Below are 20,014 nucleotides of genomic sequence, written 5' to 3'. Positions count from 1 at the left end.
AAAAGGAAAAAGCTTCAGATAGCATATGTCCAATTTCTTCTGAACTCACTGAATCTGGTGACGATGGTCTGCTTCCGGTCATAAACATTACTGGTTCTGGGAAATATTGTAAATATTGTGGAATTGGTGAGTCTGGAGATAAAGATCTATGCTCATCCATTGACTTCACTGACTCAGGAGAATCTGACCTTAACCCACTCTCGTTTGATAACGTTTGACTTAGAAGTTCTGATTTCTGTACATACTCTATTGTACTCCCACAATACTCAAACATACCTGTTTTACTAGCAAAGGTTTCCCCTACATATTGGGGGTCATGTATTGGAGAGATCAGCTTCCAACGATCTGCATCATACACAAATTTGTAAATTGGCACTCGCATGACTGATTCTGATGGGGAATTTGCATATTCAATATCTGAAGTCACGGACTCAGGTGACGATGATCTACATTCAACAAAATATTCAAGTAAATTCTGTCTAAACTCCGGTATGGGTGAGTCAGGTGACAGTGCCCTGTAGTCATCTACAGATGCTACTGAATCAGGTCTGTCCTCAAAAAGCATTGAGGTAAATGAGAATAACTCAGTTTCATATTCCAAATCTGACAATACTGATACAGGTGACGATGATCTGCTTCTTGCCATAAACAGAGTTGGTTCTGGGTAATGTTGTAGGTATTGTGGTAGAGGAGAGTCTGGAGACAGACACCTGTACTCATCCACTGATGCTGTAGATTCAGGAGAAGATGATCTGACGTTTGTCAGTAGCATGACTGATTCAGGTGACATGGGGCAATACTCTGATAAAGACTCAGGTGATAGGGGTCTTTCCTCTGTATCTGACACGATTGACTCCGGTGAGTCTGGTCTCTGCCAAAAGGCAAAAGCCTCAGATGAAGGCCTATCTTTATCTGAGAAGATTGTTGAAAAAATATCAGAAAGCTCACATTCGTTGTCTGACCATACTGATGTTAGTGATCGGGATTTATCTTCATAGAATAACGACATTAAGGGCAGAGTCCCACATTCCATATCTGAGCACATTGATTCAGGTGAAGTTGATCTGTATCCAATGAAATGTGGAATAGATTCAGGTAATGACGGCCAAAAATCAGGTATGGGTGAGTCTGGTGAAAGCGCCATGTATTCATCAACTGATGCTACTGATTCAGGTGATGAGGGTCTACCTCTCTCTGAAAAGAGTGTCAAGAAGATGTCAGAAAGATCACAATCATCTGACAATACTGATGCAGGTGACGATGATCTGCTTCCTGCCATAAACAGAGCTGGTTCTGGGAAATAATAAAAGTATTGTGGTAGAGGAGATTCTGGAGACAGACACCTATACTCATCCACTGATGCTGTAGACTCAGGTGAGTCTGGTCTCTGCCAAAACGCAAAAGCCTCAGATGTTATGTCGTCAACTTCTGAAGTCCCTGAAATCCCTGATTCAGGTGATGATGATCTATATCCATATACAGAAGATGTAACACATTCAGGTATTGCATGTCTGAACTCAGGTATGGGTGAGTCAGGTGACAGCGCCCTGTATTCATCTATAGATGCTATTGAATCAGGTGATGAGAGTCTGTCCTCAAAAAGCAATGAGGCAAATAAAAATAACTCAGTTTCATATTCCATATTTGAGCATATTGATTCAGGTGACACTGACCTGTATCCTGACATAAACAGAGTTGGTTCTGGGAAATATTGTAGGTATTGTGGTAGAGGAGAGTCTGGAGACAGACACCTGTACTCATCCACTGATGCTGTAGATTCAAGAGAAGATGATCTGATATTTGTCAGTAGCATGACTGATTCAGGTGACATGGGGCAATACTCTGATAAAGAGTCAGGTGATAGGGGTCTTTCCTCTGTATCTGATACTATTGACTCAGGTGAGTCTGGTCTCTGACAAAAGTCAAATGCCTCAGATAGTATATATTCCATTTCTGAATTCCCCGAAGTCACTGATTCAGGTGATGATGACCTAGACCTTGTGGATGAGAATGCAGATTCAGGTAATTCCTGTCTAAACTCAAGTATGGGAGAGTCAGGGGATAGTGGTCTATGCTCATTGACTGATCCTATAGATTCTGGAGAGGAAGTTCTAGCGTCAATACCCAGAACTATTGAATATTTTGAGTCGACTACTTCAACATCAGCATCCGATACTGATTCGGGTGACAATGATCTATGATATGATTGAGCAGTTTCGAGAAAGAATAGTGAATATTGGGGTATGGGGGAATCCGGGGATAAAGATTTACATGCTTTCAATGACTTCACTGACTCTGCCTTATCTGATCTCAAAACAGCCATTATCTTAACTGACTCAGGTGGGAGAGGCTTATGTTCAGACTCAGAATCAGATGACAGGGGTCTGTCCTCGGTAACCTCAGTTGATGAAGTTGGACTTTCTCGTTCTGACGTCTGCACGTACTCTACGATACCCTCAGCATACTCAAACATACCTGTTTTAGGGGTTTCCCCGACATACTGGGGATCATGTATTGGAGAGACCAGCTTCCAAAGCTCTGCATCGTACTTAAGTTTGTAAGCTGGCACTCGTATTACTGATGGAGGATCATGTATACCTTCATCAGATAACATTCTTGGTGACACAGACGGTTCTTTTGGAGTTTGGGCTAAACCAGGTACTGATAGTCCTTTCTGAGTTTCAGGTTTACTCAATTCGGGAAATAATTGGGCTGTGGAGTTAAATATTATTGGTGGACTTTCAAGGACACCTGATTCAGTTACAACGTCTTGGTCTTTTGAACGTGAGCTACGCTCACTGACTGATCCAGCTGACTCAGGTGATACGGGTCTATCTTCAATAGCCACAGATATTGAATCAAATATCTCAGAAACCTCATCATCTGGTAACGATTCAGGTGATGATGATCTATGACGAAACGGAACAGCTTCACGGAACAATGGGGAATATTTGGGGACAGGGGAATCTGGTGACAATGATCTATGTTCATCCATTGTTCCTGTTGATTCAGGGGACGTTGTTTTAAAATCCTTCAACAACATCAGTGATGAAGATGACATGGATCTATACTCTGATAATGACTCGGGCTTAAAGTCCGACTCCTCTACCGGAGAATCTATTGATAAAGGGGTTTTTTCAGGTTCGGATGTCTCTTCTTGTCTCTGTCCAGCATACTCAAACACACCTGTTTTACTACAGTAGGTTTCGCCTACATACTGTTGGTCATTTATTTGAGAGATAAGCTTCCAAAGCTCTGCATCATACACAAGTCTGTACTCTGGCTCTAGTATTGCTGATGGAGGGAAATGGATACCTGATGCAGATACTGTTATTGGTGACACAGATGAAGGTTGAGCTACGTCAGGTTTTGATAGTTCTTTCTGAGGTTCAGGTTGACTAAATTCAAATAATGGTGCAGTTGCGGACTCGGTTAATATTGGTGGACTTTCAGGAACGTTTATACCTGATTCAGTTACAGTTATTGGTGACACACATAGTGATTTCGATTGAGTCAATGCTGAATAAGTTATCTCCTTTTCAAAATCTAAAGCTTCAGGTGAATCTGGTCTATGCTCTGTACCTATAGACTCCAGAGACAATGGAACACATTTAGTTTCTGATGATACTGATTCAGGTGAAGAAGATCTATAATCAACAATAGAGTCTGGTAATATGTGCCAAAACTGAGGTGTCGGTGAGTCAGGTGATAGCGCTCTATACTCATCTATTGATGCTATTGATTCAGGTGATGAAGGTCTATCCTTATAAAGTAATGAAAGTAATGGTGCGGTTTCATAATCTATATCTGAAAATATAGATTCTGGTGATGATGATCTACAAAACTTCACTAAAGCAATGGGTTCTGATTGCCAAAATGGTGTAATTGGTGAATCTGGAGACAGAGATCTGTGTTCATCTACTGATCCTGTAGATACAGGTGATGATGCTTTGATATCATTCAGTAACATCAGTGATGTAGCTGACATGGGTCTATAGTCTGATAAAGACTCAGCTGACAGGGGTCTTTCTTCTGTATCTGATACTATTGACTGGAGTGAGTCTGGTGATAATGCCCTCCTCTCTAAATACTCACTGCCCGGGGATATTGCTCTAGAAAACTCTCCCCTGTTAGGAACCATAGGTGTCAGGGGCCTGTCCTCTGCTTCTGCTAGCCCTGGTGCTAGTAGACTACTTGCAGCTCCAGGGGCACTTAAGAACATTTGTCCTGGGGCATAAGATGGTATTTCTGCAGTTTCCCATTCAACCTCAGGGGGCGGTAGAGGAGACAGGGGTCTGAAATGAGGTATGGGCGAGTCAGGCAAGAGAAGACTTAGTTCAGTATCAGATGACAGTGACTCGGGAGATGAGGCTCTACTCTCAGTCAACAGTATGGATGAATCAGGTGTTGATGGGCGATACTCGGGTATATGTGAGTCAGGTGATTGGGACCCAGACCTATCATCTGATGTCACTGACTCTGGTGAAGATGATTGGTCATGCATTGAAACTACAATTTTAGTAGCATACTCAGATGCTGAGTCAGGGGATAAAGACCTTTTTTCGGTTTTGGAACGTAGAGATTCTGGAGCCAAAGACATGTCTAACTCAGACACTGGAAGAGCTGACACCTCTGCTCGGGTCTCAGCAGTTGAGTCATGTGATATCTGGATAAATGCAGTGCTGACAATGGATTCTACTGTGACCGACTCCGGAATCAGAGTGGTTCTTGACACGTCTGATGATGTCTGAGCTATTGTCTGTGATTCCTTACTCACCCCAAAGGTGATAGACTCTGGGGTCACGGGACTGAAATCTACAGGTCTGAGGTAAAGCTCAGTGGAGATAGCTTCCTGGTCAAGAGTAGCCTGGTTTACATCAATCAAAGGCATGGAGGTAGGGGAATCTGCCTCATAAACCCGGCTGGCTCTGTAAGTTCCGGGTACCTCATCCAATTCCATTGGTGTTTTCTTGGATTCTTCACTAGTTGATTTCTCTACATATCCAAACAGGACTTTGTAAAGTCGGTGCGACACCTCGTCAATATGATCCTCTGAGAAAATCTCACATGTCTCTTTGGGGCGTACCACCTCAGAAGCCTTAGGAAGCTGAGTAGACTGAGGAAGTGGTAAATTCATAGGCTCGGCTGTAATACTGATCTTCTCAGAAACCAGTTCAGTTGTCTGAGAAGTCCTAGTGACGGAAGTGGTGGAGAGGTAGGTGTAGTACTCTGAGGTTTGCTGTAGCTCCACAGACAGCTCACTGAAGTCTGGCTCGGCCTGGTCACATTCAGTCAGACTGTCCCCAAAGTCGGTCATGGACAACGGACGGCTCTCACAGACACGCTTACTACTTTTAGTGGGTGACTCTTGGTGACTCGTTGGCGACAACAACCATTTGTTGTCACTTTCAGCCTGGGGGGGCTGGAGTGACCCCTCGCCACACTCTGCACCCCGCTGTTCCCCCTTCTCTGAATGCTTGACAGATAGAGATGATGAGGAGGGAGGGGTGGGCCCGTTGTAGGCAGGATCTAGGACGTGAGAGGTGAGCTGGTAGGGGGAGGTGCGGTACAAGGTGAAGAAGGGACTTACTTGTTTAAAAGTGCCCATGTGTAGTGACTCAGCCTTGTCTGATCCACTCTGTGATGTACCGCCCACAGAACTGAGGAACAAAAAATAAGTCAAACATCTAATAACATGTGAAGTCTCCCCAAAAAATTAAATACAGTTATTCTTAAAAACGGTTTATTTCTAGTGATTTTAACAATGCAAATCAAGATTATTTGACTGAACTGTTTGTTTCTACAACCATACAACATTAGCAGAATATAGCAGAAAACAACACAAGACCTTTTTAAGCATAACAATTTCTCTTTCACTCAATACTTCACTCTTACACTGACTGGACAACTTACTGTGTCGTTTCGCCCTCTTTCTGTAGCTTCTCCTTCTGGGCGTGTCTCAGGAGGCCTGTTACTGATGTGTCTGTCTCCACCCGCCCTGACGTCTCGTGCAGTGATGACATGCTGGAGGAGAGGTCCTCCTCTGACACCATGAAGGGCCCCTGCCTGGACCCTGGCCCACTGGGGGTGCCACCTGTACGCCTGCCTGGCCGGGGACTGTCTATGTCCTCATGGAGGGCAGAAAAACCTGGACAGGCATAGATATGGACACCGTTATTAACCTGTGATCTCTTTGGCATAGCTAGTACATTTTGGTTGATAAAGATATTTATATTTTGCTCGGTAATACACTATACCTTCACTGTGATCCAGTGCAATGGTCCTCTCAATCTCCGCATAGGTGTGGGACGATGTGTCCTGCTGGGTGGACTTGATTATCTTGGTTTCGATGAGGTGAACAATGTCCATCCTGTTGATCTTGGTGAGTCGTTTGATCAATGTAGTTTCTGTGGAAAGAAATAACAACAGAATAACACAATATCATAACAGTAAATAAGCCATTCTGAAAATATGAAAATGATCAATAATAAATACTCAGAATAGTCTAAATGTCGATAAATATTCTAATACAATAAGGAGTGATATATCAGCATACCTGTAGCATGTTTGCCATCCCTGTTAGTCCAGAGCTTCAGCAGGGCATGGCTTTGGTCCTGTAGTGAGTTCGGATTCTCAATCCTTATTAGATTGATCCTTTCCTCGCTGAACTCCAGCTCTCGAGCCAGCTCTAGAATACCCACCCCCCAAAAAAAGACACTTTTCACTGTCAACTACGTAATGTTGATGTTAACATTATTCATGAACCACAGGAAAGTGTTTAAATCAACATTATCTTCAGCCTTTATTGTCTCTGACACTCTAGGAAAGCCACCGTGCCTGGGGTTCCACTCACCCGTCCAACTGAAGCCCAGGTGATCGGCTATTATTTCCAATCGTTCCTCTTTTCTCTCAGCTTCATCCTGTGGATCTACTGTAAACGCCACCACGAGGATGGCCAGGCAAAGTCACATTCACATTAGGAAGAAAAGGCTATCTTCAACCGAGCACATGAGTAAAAAGACTCTTCACTGGCTTTCTTGTGACCATGTAGTGCTATAATGTTAGCTATTTGGAGGTATGTGTCGATAATTAGCAGTAACTGAAACAGACGTGTATTTGGTGTATAGCTTCTTATGCTGTTGGTTTATAGGGCAGCAATACCATCATAAATTATTATCATGCGATTTTGGCAACTCTAGAAGCAGAAAACACTAACGGAAATATACTGTATGGAAAGTAGATAGTAGTAGTTTAACAGCTCTGGAAAAATGTAATCTCTCATTGTATTCCATTCAGCTTTTCTCCTACAGCCTAATTGGGTTCATCAAACACATTTGATACTAAACCTGACTAAGACCTATGACACATTTTCAAGCTAAAACTGATTCTAAATTCCTTAATTGAGTCCCTGACTTTAAGTCAATCTTGAGATTTTAGAACACATAGAAGGAAAAGAGACAAATACAAACACAAGACACCACTTAAACACCACAGAAGCAACCACAAAGAGTGTTAACCTACAAAGAGCCTTAGCTACAAGACACAGAGAAGCGGCACCTTTTACGGCTAGCTTTGCTAGCGAGAAACAATATAGAGAGAATGAGCCCAGTGAGGAGATGGGTACCTTGTCTTCTGATTGTATCGTTGGGAATTCGTTGCATCTGCGTGTCAACAGGGTCGTCCCACAGGGGTCTAATGGGATAGACATCTCCGGAAGTAGGGAAGTGCATTTCGGGAAAAGACTCTCTCTCTATGGCGGAGGGGTCTATGCCGCTGCTCTCGTCATCCGAGATGGCAGCGGTGGCAGCCTCACGCTCTTTGTCTTTCTCGGCCTGAGCCAATCTCTCAACCAGCTTTGCCGCTTCGTCACTAATCTCATTAACAAACTCTATGGACTTCTTGCGTGGCTCGCTTTTCTTTTTGGCGGGGGTGGAAGTGTGGGATGGCTGACCAAGCTTGCCTCTAACTGGCAGCCTGGATTGGAAGCCGAAGCATGACTTTGGCTTGGTGGAGTAATCAGCGCTCATGGGACGAACCTGGCCCTTTTCAGCAGATGTCTCGTCTCCCTCACAGAAGCTCTTGGCTTTGGAAGACGAAGTCTTGGTTTTGGTAACTGCTGAGAGACCTGCATCTGTCTCAGACTTTCTCCTCAAGTCCTTTTTAACTGGGAACTTTAGCTTTGTGTCCTGGGAAGACTCAGTATGTTTAACTGATGGCTCAGGCTTGACAGGGTTAGCCTTGCCTTTGACAGGTATTCTTGATTTTGACTCTGTAGAGGGGGTTTCTTTTTTAGGAGTAGCTGAATAGGGGGATGTAGAGGAGGAAGAAGTTTTAGCTCGACTTTGGGGGCCAGCCTTGGCTGGAGCCATAGCTGGGGTTTTAGTTGGGATCTTTTTCACTTTTTCACTAGAAGTTGGGGTTGAGATCTTTTCCATGGTTTTGGGGAGTTCTATAACCGAATGCTGCTCCTCGGGAGAGGAGTCAGAGGACTCTTGGTCCTGTTCAGGGTACACCGATCGAGTGACAGTTGTTACTGCTGTCTCAACATTAGCTATCATTGGGTCTAAATAACTATTTTCTACATCTAGGGGGGTCTCCTCTACAATTGTATCTGGTTTAACTTCTAAAGCCTCAGGAGATACTGAGTCTTTGTCTTTCTTAGTGGTCTTAGCAGAGGCAGAAAGACCCATTCTAGGGATTCTAGATTTAGAGGCGTCTGATTTAGAAGGCGAGGCTGCTACAGCCCCGCTAACTGTCTGATCGTCCTCTGGAGCATCTTTTGCGTGTTTCTCATCTTCCTCCACTTTTATTTCTAGAGTCAGGTTGAGACCCACTTCACTTTCTAATGGAGCTCCTCTATCTCCTGGCTCTTCTCTGACCTGTTCAGACAGCGCCTCCTCTAGAGGCTGCTCTCCTATCTGGAAGAAGGCAAAGCCCTCGTCCTCATAGGTCCGTTTGGTCATGTCAATAGCTCCGCTCCGGGTCATCTCGAAGAGCTTCCCCTCTTGGAAGAGGAAAGGATTGGGCTCGCTGGTTGGCGTGCTCTCCTCTGTGGGGCTCCTTCCTGGGGTGGTGTCTGGGGTTTCCCCCTGGGAATGCCGGTCCACCATCAGACCCAGGATCTTCTGCTCTTCCTCTTTGACACGGGCCGCGAAAGCGTCGTCGTCCTCACGCATGGCGCTCCAGGGGTCTGCCTCCGCGCTGGCGGTCACGCCCTTCGACTTGGTTCTGGGAGGTTCCTCTTCCTCATCGTCTTCCTCTGTGTCGTCATAGATACAGATCTGAGGTTTGAACGTTTCCCTTGCTTGTCTGATAATGATGGTCGAGGACGTTTCTGCCTCAGGGGCTCCTGAGTGCCCCCTGTAATCTCCTTTCACTTCATCAGTTATATTACTCTCTACCTGGCAGGAAGCCTTTACAGCAGATGTCCGCAGACTGCCTGTATCTGCTTCTTTCTCTCCCCCATCATCCTCCTTGCTTCCCCTCGAGTTCCTCAAGCTTTCCTCCTTCTGCTCGTCGGTTATGTTTGCAGCCCCCTCAGAGCTCGAAGACATGGTAGCCATTTGAGCTAAACTGTCTTTGTCATCCATGTCTTTGTGCGAAGGAACTGATTGTGAGACATGTTGCTCTGAGACAGACTGAGTTCCCTCCACTGCTGCCGTTGTAGCTACACTCTTGGCCTCTGTGTGGTGGACTCCTTCATGCACACCTGCTGAAAAAGGAGAGGGAGGTTGTACTTTAATAAGGGATTCAGCAGAAAGAGCTAACTCTGAGGTCTCTTTGGCCCCAGTGAGCTCAGTCTCATTTGTGGACTCTAGTTCAACTGTTTTGAAGCTATCGTCCCCTGCTTCGTCATCTGCTGAGGCACTGATATATTTTCGAGAGTTCTCTTTGGTTCTGGCGTCCTGGTCCATTTCCTCAAAGGTTTTTATTTTGGCTGCCATTTTGAACATCTCTTCCTCTGGAGTGAATTTCCTCTGTGCTTCTGACTCATCATCATCTTCCCCTGAGTCTTCGTTTATGACAGCTGGTGTGGACACCACAGATAGGAACATGTTGTCGGGGGTTTTAGGGTTTACCTCATAACTTACCTCTTCAGAACTAGGGGTGTCGGGGGAGAGAGGACTCTTACCAGAGCTTTCCATCTGAGACAATGTCTGCTCGATACTGTCATCATCATTAGCACTAGCCTCCTGGTCCCTGAGTAGCCTACTACGCAACACGTCTGGGGGGTAGTCTGTGGCTTTGGAGGGCTCTGGGTGGCTAGAGGACCCACTGGGCTGAGCGGGAGGGAAGTTTTTTTGCTCTACCGGGCTGCTCTCTAAGGAGTCACGACAAGGGGATTCCTTTGTTGGGCTGGGCTCGATAGAGTCTGGGGTCCTATGGGAAGAGTTGTCTTCCATGAGGGGACTACCTTCGTCTAGAGAGTCTCTGTGGCTTATGGTCAAAGAGTCGTCGGCAAAAGGACTGAGGGCGTCCGAGTCTTGCTGTCTTAAAGGCAATTCTAAGCTTCCTTGATGCTCAGTAGAGGCACTAGAAGCAATGGTTGCAGCTAAGGCTGAGACTAGCTTGTCATCAGGGCTCTCCTCATCACTTAGGAAGCTCTCTAAAGTCTCAGAAACTCTCTTTGTAAGCTTTCTCGGTTTAGAGGACTTAGACTCGACCGTCTGAAAAGTTATGGACTCACTTGTGGTGTGGCCGTCTGCAGCCTTGCTGGAAGAGAGAGGGAGGGTTATTTCATTTGATGGCTGGTCATCAATGGTCCCCACACCGGAGTCTCCAGACTTATCCTTCCTTTTCTTGTCATCTTCGACAGCTATAGTAACAGCTGTTGAGTTTTTAGTGGACTGGTCAGCATTTTTGGGAGAGAGAGAGAGACTGTCAGGGCTTGTTCCAGGAGTTGCTAAACCCTGGTGTTTGAGGCTATCCTCTGAGCTCAGGTGAGGAGGACTAAAATCACCCAGGCTGGCACTGGGAGAGTCTGCCACGCCCTCATGTTTTAAACTATCAGAGCTATCATCGAGGGCAGAAATCGGAAACTCTATGGTTTCAGTTAAGTATGACTGGGCAGCAGGACTACCATCTACAGAGATCGGCCTAAACTGTTGGTACTCTGGATTGTCCTCAAGCTCTGCCTTGATTTCAACACCAACATCTTTGGAGTGCTTTCGGGGTGGGTTAATTTGCTTGTCTCTCTCTGTGTAGTGCTTGCCAGGTATGGCGTCCAGTGACACTTCCCGTTCGTAACAGGTTGATATGGATTTGATGGTTGTTTTGGACTGAGTGGGCTGTGATTCTGATTCTGTTGTTTCATGCTCAGAAGAGTCGGTTTTGAGCTCGAAAAGTCCAGACTTTCTCTTTGAGGGGTCCTGCCCCTTTTGGAAGGATCGCATGAGCTCCCTTACTGACATGGTCTCCTCCAGCTTCTCAGACTCAGTTTTGGGGGACTTAAGTGGACCCTGTTTAGCGGTGCCCTGTTTTGCGGGGCTTTGTTTAGGGATGGTTTCTTTTGCCTTTTGTGGTATTTTGCTCTCCACAGCAAAATTTGAAGGTTTGGTGCTAGTTGGCTTTTGGCCCTTTCGCTCAGCCTCCACTTTCTGCTGAAGAGCTTTGACTTTGTCTTTTATGGATCCAATGGGGGTCTCCTCTACTACTGGGGACACAGGTGACACTGGTTTAGGGTCTTTGGGTACGCTAAGGAGAACATCCCCATCGGTAGATTCTTCCACCTGTTCCTGGTCCTTTCCTTTCCTCCTGACTGGCTTTTGTAGGTCAAAAGCAGGAATTTTGATGTCTTTCTTTGTTGTTGTAGTAGTTGTTGTTGTTTTTGTTGTTGTCATGGTTCTTTTTGCGCCTTTGCGCAGGACTACCTCTGTGAATTTCTCTTGGACCTCTTTCTCCTGGGCTGTTGTACTGGTGCCCTCGGGTACATCCAGGAGATATTCTTTGAGTTCACCACTCAGGTGTTTGACCATCCCAGACACATCTTTGATTGCTTTAGGTCTGGGAATCCCTCTGTTGACTCTGACTTCACGTAGTACTGGTTCCTGGGGTTCCAAGGCAGCCATATGTTTGGCCTCTTCTATCTCACAGTCTGAGAGGAGGACCCACTCTTCTTTCATTCTGGCAGCTCTTGCCGCCTCATTTGCCACCTCACCAACATATGTTCCGCTCCTAAGTATCTTGCCCACTTTCTCCAAATCCTCTTTGACCTTCTCCATGATTTCAAACGGCTCGCCCTGAACCTCATCAGCCCCTTTTTCCAGACCGCTCCCTTCCATGGATCTGGATTTGTCTGTAGAATCCGTGGTTAGGATGGCGGTCATTTTGATCAGGTCTTGTTTCATCTCAGACACATCGGAGAGGAGGTCCGGACTGGCCAGAGCCGTAGAATCTCGGATCAAATCTCCCTTCCGGACCGTAGTCTCCGTCGACGTAGTGTCTTCGTCATCTTCCATTTTGGCAAAAGGACAATTAAGGAGCAAAAATAATAATAAATTGAAATGAAAAGGAGACAGACATTGGAGAATGTGGTCAGGACAGGAACAGGAACAGTACAAACTGTCAGGGTTCAAAGGGTAAAGTGGGGCCACAGCGGCAACTACAGAAGGTGTCAAAGAAAGGGGGTTTGGACCGACTGGGTTTCTTTGGAGGCAAATACTGCAGCGAAGCAAAATGCCAACTAAATCATAAAGATGAGAAGGGAATGAGCAGGAAATAACTTGGTTATACACATAGTCAGCACACCCACGCTCACAGCACAAAAGCGAGAACACAGCTAAAATAAGTACAGTATCAAACAAACGATGAGCAAGAACAGACACCAACAAATCAACAAAGGATAAGGAAACAGGGACACAAACAAAGGGATAACAACATATAGGTAGACAGACATCTCAAGATTGTTTACAGACAGAAAAATAAAACAAGTATTTAAAAAACAACTGAGAATAAAAAACAACTGAGAAGAAAGCCAGTGATAGCAAACTGTTAGGCGATGGTTTGGTGTGCTCTTTGCTATTGAACAGAACAAACCATTTTGTTTCTCTACTGCTATGGAAAATAAAGGGTTCTGAACCAGCATCAAACTGGTAAACTAATTTAAGGAAATTAACAGGGAAACCATAATTGATTTAAGGGAAGGGCATGTGGTCTTTTTTAGAGGACTGTATCCCTTCCTTATACTAACTTTGGTCTAGCTAAATACACTTTTTGAAACATAACTGAATAGAAAAGGGTAAATCATATTAAGAGTAGCAACATTGTATTAAATCAAATTCAAGTAGCGAGTGAAAAGGAATTCAAAAGATCAATGTTAAAGCAAAACAAAGAGTCAAAAGAACTCTCACACTTGACACACACCCAGACACAGGAACACACACATGCACGCTCATGTAAGCCAAGTTATTTCCATGCAAAGCAAAGGGTAAAGTTGACATGCAGCCTTTTGTGAAAAGTGAATGGGGCAAATGTAAAGTGATTTAGGTAATAAAGAACAAAAAATGTACCACTAGCACATATGCCTTTTGTCTTTATCAAGAGAGGTTAATTTAGGTATTCCCATTCAATAGTGTGGTGAAATGTAGTCTACTATTTTCTCATAGCCTACAACTGTTAAATCTGCAGAAAAAGCATTAGTCCATATTACGTGTGTATGCAAATTGCCACATACATCACACATACATTGTCCAATGTAACGAAGCCAAATTGAACAAATAACATCAGTTTATGTATAATGTATGTATTACTGTACACGTATGTTTTGAAGGTATGTGCAATATTTTCCATATTCTATATATTGTACACAGTGCAAAGCACATGTAGATATCCAGCAATGGCAATGCTGTGGCACTTGACTATGATTAATGATAAATTCATTAATGAATTATAGGCAAAGGGAAAATATAAAACACCACATGGACAGGGTATGAACGAGGGGATCGGGAGGAGTAGAAAGCTAGACTACAGTTTGCTTTGCCATTCAGGTACTACAGTAACTTGGTGGGGGGGGGGTACTATTCCGTTGTCACATAAACATCACCACAGTACGAATGAGAGTTTGATTCATGTGCGTAGCAGCGATGTGTCAATTGAGATACCGAAGATGTTTATGCCTGATGAAGTTGTTGGCATAACCTTGCCTTGGTGGGGCGGAGTGACATTTGTGTTGTTTTGTTTTTGTGACAAAGACAAAGCACGTGTTACAGCTTAGCTAACGAGGGTGATAGGAAGCACAATGTTTACGCAGTAGCTCAGGTTATCATTCTGTGTTGCGCTCTGCAATAGTCAACTAGCATAACATCATTGGTAATGTCTAAATCTATGGTATGGCTATAGAGCAATTATCAAAGCAATGTCATATTCAACTGGTTGAGTAATGCAGCCATACTATAACAGTTAAAAGTTAAATAGCAAGAAAAAAAGCAGTTAAAAGTGTTATCAAAAAAAGAGTAAATGACTTACATTTCTCGAGATTCCTGCTGATCTGTAAAGAGGAATACAAAAATAGCGCTCACTATTAATACCATTTCCATCACCGTGTAAGAAAAAATGTAGGCAATGTTATGTACACATTTGCTACCTTTGCTACAGGAAGAAAATAAGTAATTGGACAGAGAACTACGATCACGATGAATTAAGACTAATATCTAAAGATACTCTGCTACAAGGGACAAGCACGCTGATGAGCAGTAACATGGGGTATGCGTTCCTTTCTAATACCTAACATAGAGCTAAATGACAGACAAAATAGTGAAAGTCTAGCAACATGTTTCTGGCCTGAAAAAAAAACACACAAAAAAACCATGAGCAAATAAACAGTTAGTCTGGGGGAGAAGAGGGGCACAATATTACCTCTTCCTCAGCCTCTTGGTCTGAATCAGATTCCTTTGGGGTGCAAGAAGCAGCAAGAAGCAGAAAGAGACAGATGGACAAATAGAGAAAGGTAGAGGAGGGGGAGGGAAAAAAAGAGAACGGGCAAAGCCATGTTACCATAGCGACAGACTTGAAGGTTTGTGGCCAATCAATGTTGTTTTGGGAAGGGTGTCACCGTCAGAGTAAACTTGAAAGACCTCTCAAAGGAGAAGGGATTCATGTTATACTTTAAGACAGCTACCAGCACTCGCATATAGTAATGCTTGTTGCTTATAGTAAATCAATCACAAGTTAAAAGGTGTACAAATTATTTTGAGAATACAAACCTCAATTAAAATTTGAAGGAAGATAGCATGCTGTGAGCATGTCACGAGTGCAGATTATTTTGCATGTTAGTATGCAAGCAACACACTGTTAAGAAAGTATTAACTTCTTTGGGACTGGAGGGCAGTATTGAGTAGCTTGGATAAAAAGGTGCCCAGAGTAAACTGCCTGCTGCTCAGTCCTTAAAACTAGAAAATGCATATAATTAGTAGATTTGGATAGAAAACACTCTGAAGTTTCTACAACTGTTTGCATGATGTATGTGATTATAACAGAACTCATATGACAGGCAAAACCCTGAGAAAAAATCCAACCAAGAAGTTGGAAATCTGAGGTTTGTAGTTTTTCAATTCATTGCCTATCGAATGTACAGTGTCTATGGGGTCATATTGCACTTCCTAAGGCTTCCACTAGATGTCAACAATCTTTAGAACCTTGTGTGATGCTTCTACTGTGAAGGAGGGGGGATGAGAGCTGATTGAGTCAGGGCTCTGCCAGAGTGGCATGAGCTGATCATGCGTGCTCACATGAGAGCCACCTGCGTTCCATCGCATTTCTACAGACAGGAATTCTCCGGTTGAAACATTATTGAAGATTCTTGATGAAAACATCCTAAAGATTGATTCTATACTTCGTTTGACATGTTTCTACGAACTGTATTATGACTTGTCTGAACTTTCACCTGGACTTGCCCGCGCATCGTGAGTTTGGATTGTGTACTAAACGCGCAAACAAAAAGGAGGTATTTGGACATAAATGATGGACCTTATCGAACAAATCAAACATTTATTGTGGAACTGGGATTCCTGGGAGTGCATCTTCTGATGAAGATCATCAAAGGTAAGTGAATATTTATAATGCTATTTCTGACTTCTGTTGACTCCACAACATGGCAGATATCTGTATGGCTTGTTTTGTTGTCTGAGCACTGTATTATTGCATGTGTGCTTTTTCGGTAAAGCTTTTTAAAAATCTGACACAGCAGTTGCATTAAGGAGAAGTGGATCTAAAATTCCATGCATTACACTTGTATCTTTTAGCAATGTTTATTATGAGTATTTCTGTAAATTGATGTCGCTCTCTGCAAAATCACCGGATGTTTTGGTACTACTGAATGTAGTAATGTAAACTGAGATTTTTGTATATAAATAGGAACTTTATCAAACAAAACACAATACATGTATTGTGTAACATGAAGTCCTATGAGTGTCATCTGATGAAGATCATCAAAGGTTAGTGATTCATTTTATCTCTATTTCTGCTTTTTGTGACTCCTCTCTTTGGCTGGAAAAATGGCTGTTTTTCTGTGACTAGGTCCTGACCTAACATAATCGTTTGGTGTGCTTTCGTCATAAAGCCTTTTTGAAATCGGACACTGTGGCTGGATTTACAACAAGTTTATCTTTAAAATGGTGTGAAATACTTGTATGTCTGAGGACTTTTAATTATGGGATTTCTGTTGTTTTGAATTTGGCGCCCTGCACTTTCACTGGCTGTTGTTGAGGTGGGACGCTACCATCCCAAATATCTCAGAGAGGTTAATGTACCTGTGGGAAATGCTGGTTAAGGACTTGAATACTCAGTTATTCTTGAATACACAAGTCAATCTATTTTAAATAAGTCAGCAATGATGAACACTCAGGCATGCAATGGGAACTGCTGGTGTGCTATACAGGAACCAGATTTTCTCCTGGTCAGGTCACATGATCAGAAAATATTCCAGGTCCTAGGTGTATCCTAGGCTGTGTGTTTAGGTGGCGGTAATGTTACAGTGTTCTTACCTTTGAGTAGGATGGTAGTGTGATGTTCAGGTTGCATATGGCGTTGTGGGCCAGACTTCTATAAGACCTGGGTTCTTTCATAAAGGACAGACGGCCACATGGATCCTGAGTGTTGTCTCGGATCTGTGGAATCATCGGCATCATTATCGTCAGTCAGTCAATCAATCAATTAACATACAGTTTACGATACATGGCTAGTTTGTAATACAGTAAATGATACGGAAGAGTGTATGAATGCTGGCCATGTAATACACACCTTGATGAAGAGTGCCAGCCTGTTCTCTTTGAAGGCAAAGAAGCTGAAGAGATGGTGCTGGCCACTCTTGGTGAGAGGGACCAGATTGCCAAAGCAGTCTGCATAGATGGGTTTGCCCTCCAGGACCTGAAGAGAATAGAAACATACCAAACCCATCCCTGTTAGTAATCTACGGTGTGATTTACTAAGCCTTCACACTTTACTGGCAGTTTACTACATCTTTCACTGGAGAATACAATATTTTTAGAAGGGAATACCACATAAAGATAGAGCTTAAAGGTACATCCCTCCGAGCCCTTGACCACACCTCTACCATGACACCCACCTCTACGTCTCTGCTCCTGGCCACCTCTGTGAAGTTCTCCTGTTGCTCGAGGGTCTTGTCCATCTTGTCGTCAGTCATACAGAAGCAGCGGAGCCGCGCTTCAATGGGGTCATGGGTCTTGGCGAAGATGACGAACTTGGCCATGTATGGGACACAGATGATCTCCCTGTAGACCGAGCTGGAGAAGTTTACTGACTCCTGCACCTGCCGACAGTCTATCAGCCAGAACCTGGCCGATACGTTGGTCGTGAAGGAGACACAGTCGTTGATGAACGTTAGGGGCGTGGTTCCTGTAATGTCCTCCCATTGGGCTGGCGTCGTTCCACCTTTGAAGAAGAATACAATTGAAAAATGTTAGAAGGTTAGCTACAGACATGGTTTGTGTGTGTCCCTGCAGTGTGTGTGTGAGTGTGTCAGTGTGTGTAGTTTGTATGTATGTATGTATGTATGTATGTATGTATGTATGTATGTATGTATGTATGTATGTATGTATGTATGTATGTATGTATGTATGTATGTATGTATGTATGTACTGTGGTTCCTTCTTTAAAAGTTGCATCATACTGCAGCACACCTTGCGGGCTGCTGCAGCATTCTATGGCACGTTATTTCATTGGCAGTCATTTTTTACGTTAATGCAAGTTAGTGCTAGTTTGACCACCAGAGGGCAACTTTGAGAAGCGTTTGATAGTCTCCCATATTGGCATTACTAGAGAATTTAAAACCTTTCTTGTAATAACATAGTACATGGGATTGATTTTAAGAAATTTGGCTTAATTCATTTGATTAATATTATGGTGTTTCTATTCCAAGAAAAACAAAAAACAGGATTCTAAATTAATATCTAAGGGGCATTTTTTGTTAGGGCAAACCTGATCTGTGAGAATATCTAAGGGGCTTTTATATAATTCTAAATGAATGAATTAATAATAATCACTTTGTTTAAAAAGTATCGATATTTTGGAAATTTCGTTTTCACTTAACCTAGAGTGATTGAGAAAAAGGCAATTCTTGAACATGGGGTGAGACATTCTCACTAATTTGTAAATAAAGCCAGTTTGTTATTTAGAATTATTAATTTCTGGAGAAACCTAACTTTATTATTTAGCAGACATCACTTGCTTATATTCAGTCAACACATATATCTGAAGAATATCGTGGAATATAACTGAACATTTTTGTTTCTCCATGTTTGTCTCAGAGCAGCGCGAAACGGTGTTGAAATAGACGTCCACAGCTATATATATATATCGATATTTTTTACGTTATTTTGTTTAAAAAAACCAACATTGAGCGATTGTAATCTGAATAAAGGCCCCAAAAATATTTATAAAGGCCAAAATATAGCCCTGCTCATAGCCATAATAACGCTGCACAACGTGACCATGTGTGTTTGAAAGAGTATTTTTCAGTAAGCAACCATTTGTTTGCCTTCATTAGTCAACTTTGTTCCAATATTTCTGGAAATCAGTGATATTTATTCCCGTAGTAATTCGTTATGGATCCATAACTAAATCAACATCTGCATTTTGAAAGAGGATTTTTATCATTATTTTATTAACGAAAGCATAAAGATGCTGACGAAGAAATACAGTACTGTACAGTATATGCTTTTACATTTGGATAATTAAGCATTTAAAACATTTTGAAGATATAAGCCTGTGCAGTCTGTAACAAGTAAACATAGCCTACAATACATACTGTAGTAAACATGGGAAAGTGGCTAATTCCTTACATAAGGAACGGGCAAGCGGGAGACTGGGGTTCAATTCCCCGACTGGGAGGAAGGAGTAGGCTGTCCTTGTAAATAAGAATTTGTTCTTAACTGATTCCATATGTGTTATTTCATGGTTGTGATGTCTTCACTATTATTCTACAATGTAGAAAATAGTAAAAAAATAAAGAAATTCTGGAATGAGTAGGTGTGTCCAAACTTTTGTTTGGTACTTGCTTAATTAATTAGATTAATATTATGGTGTTTTTATTCCGAGAAAAACTAAAAACCATCTGGGTTTCCGTTAGGATGGTGTGGAACATTTGGCGCTGTACAATGTGACGGTCGGGAGTACAGCACTGGGCTATATAGCTGAAGAATCCCCATGTCGTGCGGACAGAGAATGCGTGAGACTGGGTTTCAATATCCCGACGGGGAGAAAGGAGTAGGCTGTCTGTAAGGGATCTCGTCCTCCTCTTCTGAGCAGGAGTAGCGAGAAGGTTCGGAGGACCAAAACGCAGTGTGGTAAGTGTCCATAATTTAATTAAGCAAAATGAACACTGAACAAAAACAATAAACAACAAACAAACAGTCCCATAAGGTGAATGACAAAATACTAAACACCCACAAAACCCAGGTGGAAAAAGGCTACCTAAGTATGATTCTCAATCAGAGACAACTAATGACACCTGCCTCTGATTGAGAACCATACTAGGCCGAACACAAAAACCAACATAGAA

At 43.0% G+C, this 20,014-nt stretch overlaps 1 protein-coding gene across 8 annotated transcripts in view; it reads right to left on the bottom strand.

Moving 5' to 3' along the window:
- ank2b (ankyrin 2b, neuronal) overlaps positions 1 to 20,014 on the bottom strand; it is a 250,751-nt gene that overhangs the window by 17,644 nt on the left and 213,093 nt on the right. For 7 of the 8 annotated variants that reach the window (XM_042328476.1, XM_042328479.1, XM_042328477.1 and 4 more), the window contains 11 exons: positions 17,561 to 17,886; positions 17,236 to 17,361; positions 16,980 to 17,102; positions 14,854 to 14,886; positions 14,464 to 14,485; positions 7,625 to 12,451; positions 6,854 to 6,931; positions 6,557 to 6,688; positions 6,258 to 6,407; positions 5,914 to 6,148; positions 5,591 to 5,660 (listed from right to left, as the gene is read on the bottom strand). In XM_042328476.1, the coding sequence (XP_042184410.1) occupies positions 5,591 to 5,660; positions 5,914 to 6,148; positions 6,258 to 6,407; positions 6,557 to 6,688; positions 6,854 to 6,931; positions 7,625 to 12,451; positions 14,464 to 14,485; positions 14,854 to 14,886; positions 16,980 to 17,102; positions 17,236 to 17,361; positions 17,561 to 17,886 (6,122 nt within the window). The remainder of the gene's footprint in view (positions 1 to 5,590; positions 5,661 to 5,913; positions 6,149 to 6,257; positions 6,408 to 6,556; positions 6,689 to 6,853; positions 6,932 to 7,624; positions 12,452 to 14,463; positions 14,486 to 14,853; positions 14,887 to 16,979; positions 17,103 to 17,235; positions 17,362 to 17,560; positions 17,887 to 20,014) is intronic. The other variant, XM_042328478.1, reaches the window with a different exon arrangement.

This window comes from Oncorhynchus tshawytscha, linkage group LG10 (genome assembly GCF_018296145.1).
Source record: "Oncorhynchus tshawytscha isolate Ot180627B linkage group LG10, Otsh_v2.0, whole genome shotgun sequence".
Lineage (NCBI taxonomy): Eukaryota > Metazoa > Chordata > Actinopteri > Salmoniformes > Salmonidae > Oncorhynchus > Oncorhynchus tshawytscha.
Note: the sequence above shows the minus strand (reverse complement) of the source record. Positions and strands in the feature narration are given on the sequence as shown.